This window comes from Oryzias melastigma, linkage group LG21, assembly GCF_002922805.2.
Source record: "Oryzias melastigma strain HK-1 linkage group LG21, ASM292280v2, whole genome shotgun sequence".
NCBI classification, from domain to species: Eukaryota; Metazoa; Chordata; class Actinopteri; order Beloniformes; family Adrianichthyidae; genus Oryzias; species Oryzias melastigma.
Window position 1 is genome coordinate 18,006,055 of NC_050532.1, and position 1,745 is coordinate 18,007,799.

The 1,745-nt window shown below is 37.0% G+C and overlaps 1 protein-coding gene and 1 long non-coding RNA gene across 2 annotated transcripts in view; one reads left to right on the top strand and one right to left on the bottom strand.

Annotated features, from left to right (window-relative positions):
• LOC112154930 overlaps positions 1 to 1,745 on the top strand; it is a 29,084-nt gene that overhangs the window by 24,515 nt on the left and 2,824 nt on the right. The gene's annotated exons all lie outside the window — the stretch shown is intronic.
• The window catches only part of LOC112154927 (potassium voltage-gated channel subfamily H member 7), a gene marked incomplete at its 3' end in the record, with an annotated part of 45,144 nt that overhangs the window by 5,189 nt on the left and 38,210 nt on the right, over positions 1 to 1,745 (bottom strand). Inside the window, 4 exon segments of the mRNA XM_024286190.2 lie at positions 1 to 58; positions 915 to 1,064; positions 1,166 to 1,253; positions 1,361 to 1,566. Coding sequence (XP_024141958.1) covers positions 1 to 58; positions 915 to 1,064; positions 1,166 to 1,253; positions 1,361 to 1,566 — 502 coding nt within the window.

Consider the following 1,745-nt stretch of genomic DNA (forward strand, 5'->3'; position numbering starts at 1 on the left):
GCCGACTCATCCAGGTAGTCTGCAGGTTTCTTGCAGGCCCATTTATCACTCTGCAGATCTGGAAGAACATGATCAACACACATGCCTTTTAATCTGACTGGGTTAGAACTTAAAAATGTTACAAGATAGTGATAAAGAAAATAGACCATAATTAATCTCAGCAGGATGTGTAGAGAAAAAAAAATCTTCCTTGCTGTATCTTTATAGTCTTCAATACACCAGGGATTGTTTACACTGTTATCTCTGTTAGACACACTTTTGTTTTCCATTTATTCTTCTGTGATTGGTCACTGTGGAGCTTTTAAACAGAGATTTGAACAGTTAATTGTCCATTTTAAATATATATCGGGCTGCTGTGTGGAAATGGCGCAAGCACAATAGATTATCTATATAAATCAATCAATAAGTCAAGCAGAAAGAGGTTGTTGTGGCTGCTGGTTCACAGCAAGAAGGTCTGTTGGAGCTGTTTGGAACACGTCTCAGAGGAAATTCCACGTCATTTTTAGGGCTTCCTAAAAGACCCACTCTGATAAAAATAGTGTTTTGGATGTTTTTAACATATTACAGGTGTTATAAAGTAAATGAAAGCAGGTTAGCAACAGATAAGTAAAATATTTATAGTTTAAATTTTAAGCTAACAATAGTTTTGGAAATAACAATTGCTATAAGTTTTGGTGGATTTTTTTTTTGAGTCAACTGCAGCTATATTAAATGATACATTGTAATGCTGCTTTATTTTTGTTTATGAAAAAGCAGAAATTCTACTTAGTCCCTTTTGCAAGTCCCAAAGCGTAAATCTAAGGTTTTAGGTTCTAGTGGTTTGAGCCAGACTAAAGTATTAAGCCTCTTTCTACATCAGGATGGCTGGAAATGTGTTGATATGATTTAAAAAAGCTATTATTCATAATAATTACCTTCAACAGATGGTGTTATCTCCAAGCCATCTTTTTGAGTCAGCTCCGAGTCCAGGGCTGGAACACTGAGTGATGAAGAACCCAGGACCACCGAACTTCTCTTTAAACATGAGCTAGAACTTCTTCTCTTTGGATCACCTTCCTCCATTTCTATTATCCATAAAAATATGTATATTTTGGTAGTTTACTGACCATTAAAGTACCAAAAAACAAAACACACTGAGCAGTACAGCAGGAAAGTCCTCACTGACCTTTGGGTAAACCTGGCGTGAAAGAGATTCTTCTTTTTATGGGTTTATTGGCCTCGCCATCTGGATCACATCCTTCATCATCACAGGGCTGCAAAATTCAGAATTTATCTCTGAATGAAATTGGTGTCATATTTCAAGTTGAAATCCAAAACAAAGTTAATATAATAGTAGCACCCATCATGCTGTTATGTTTACCTTTGTCGGTTCATCTCTAAGGTTGAACGTCAGCTCCAGGTTGTTGAAGAAATAGTCTGCAAATTCTGGGTACATGTCCAGCACCTCCAGAAGCTCCTCCCTCTGAATGGTGCAAAGGTCACAGTAACTCAGAGCTCGCACGTCGGCGTTCGACTTCCCCGGCTTGGCATAAAGATGGATCATTTCTCCAAAAATGTCATTTTTTCCTAGTAATGACACAAACAAAGATAGATTGACATCAGCTATTCAATAATAATCAGTTTGGTGAGTAGAAATGGATGTTAGTCTCATCTTTTCCTGCAATGACGTTAAAAGTAGATAATGTGAACTGTATTTGTATTTTTTGGATGCGTCTTCTCATTCCTCAGCTCCAACCATGTTTTTT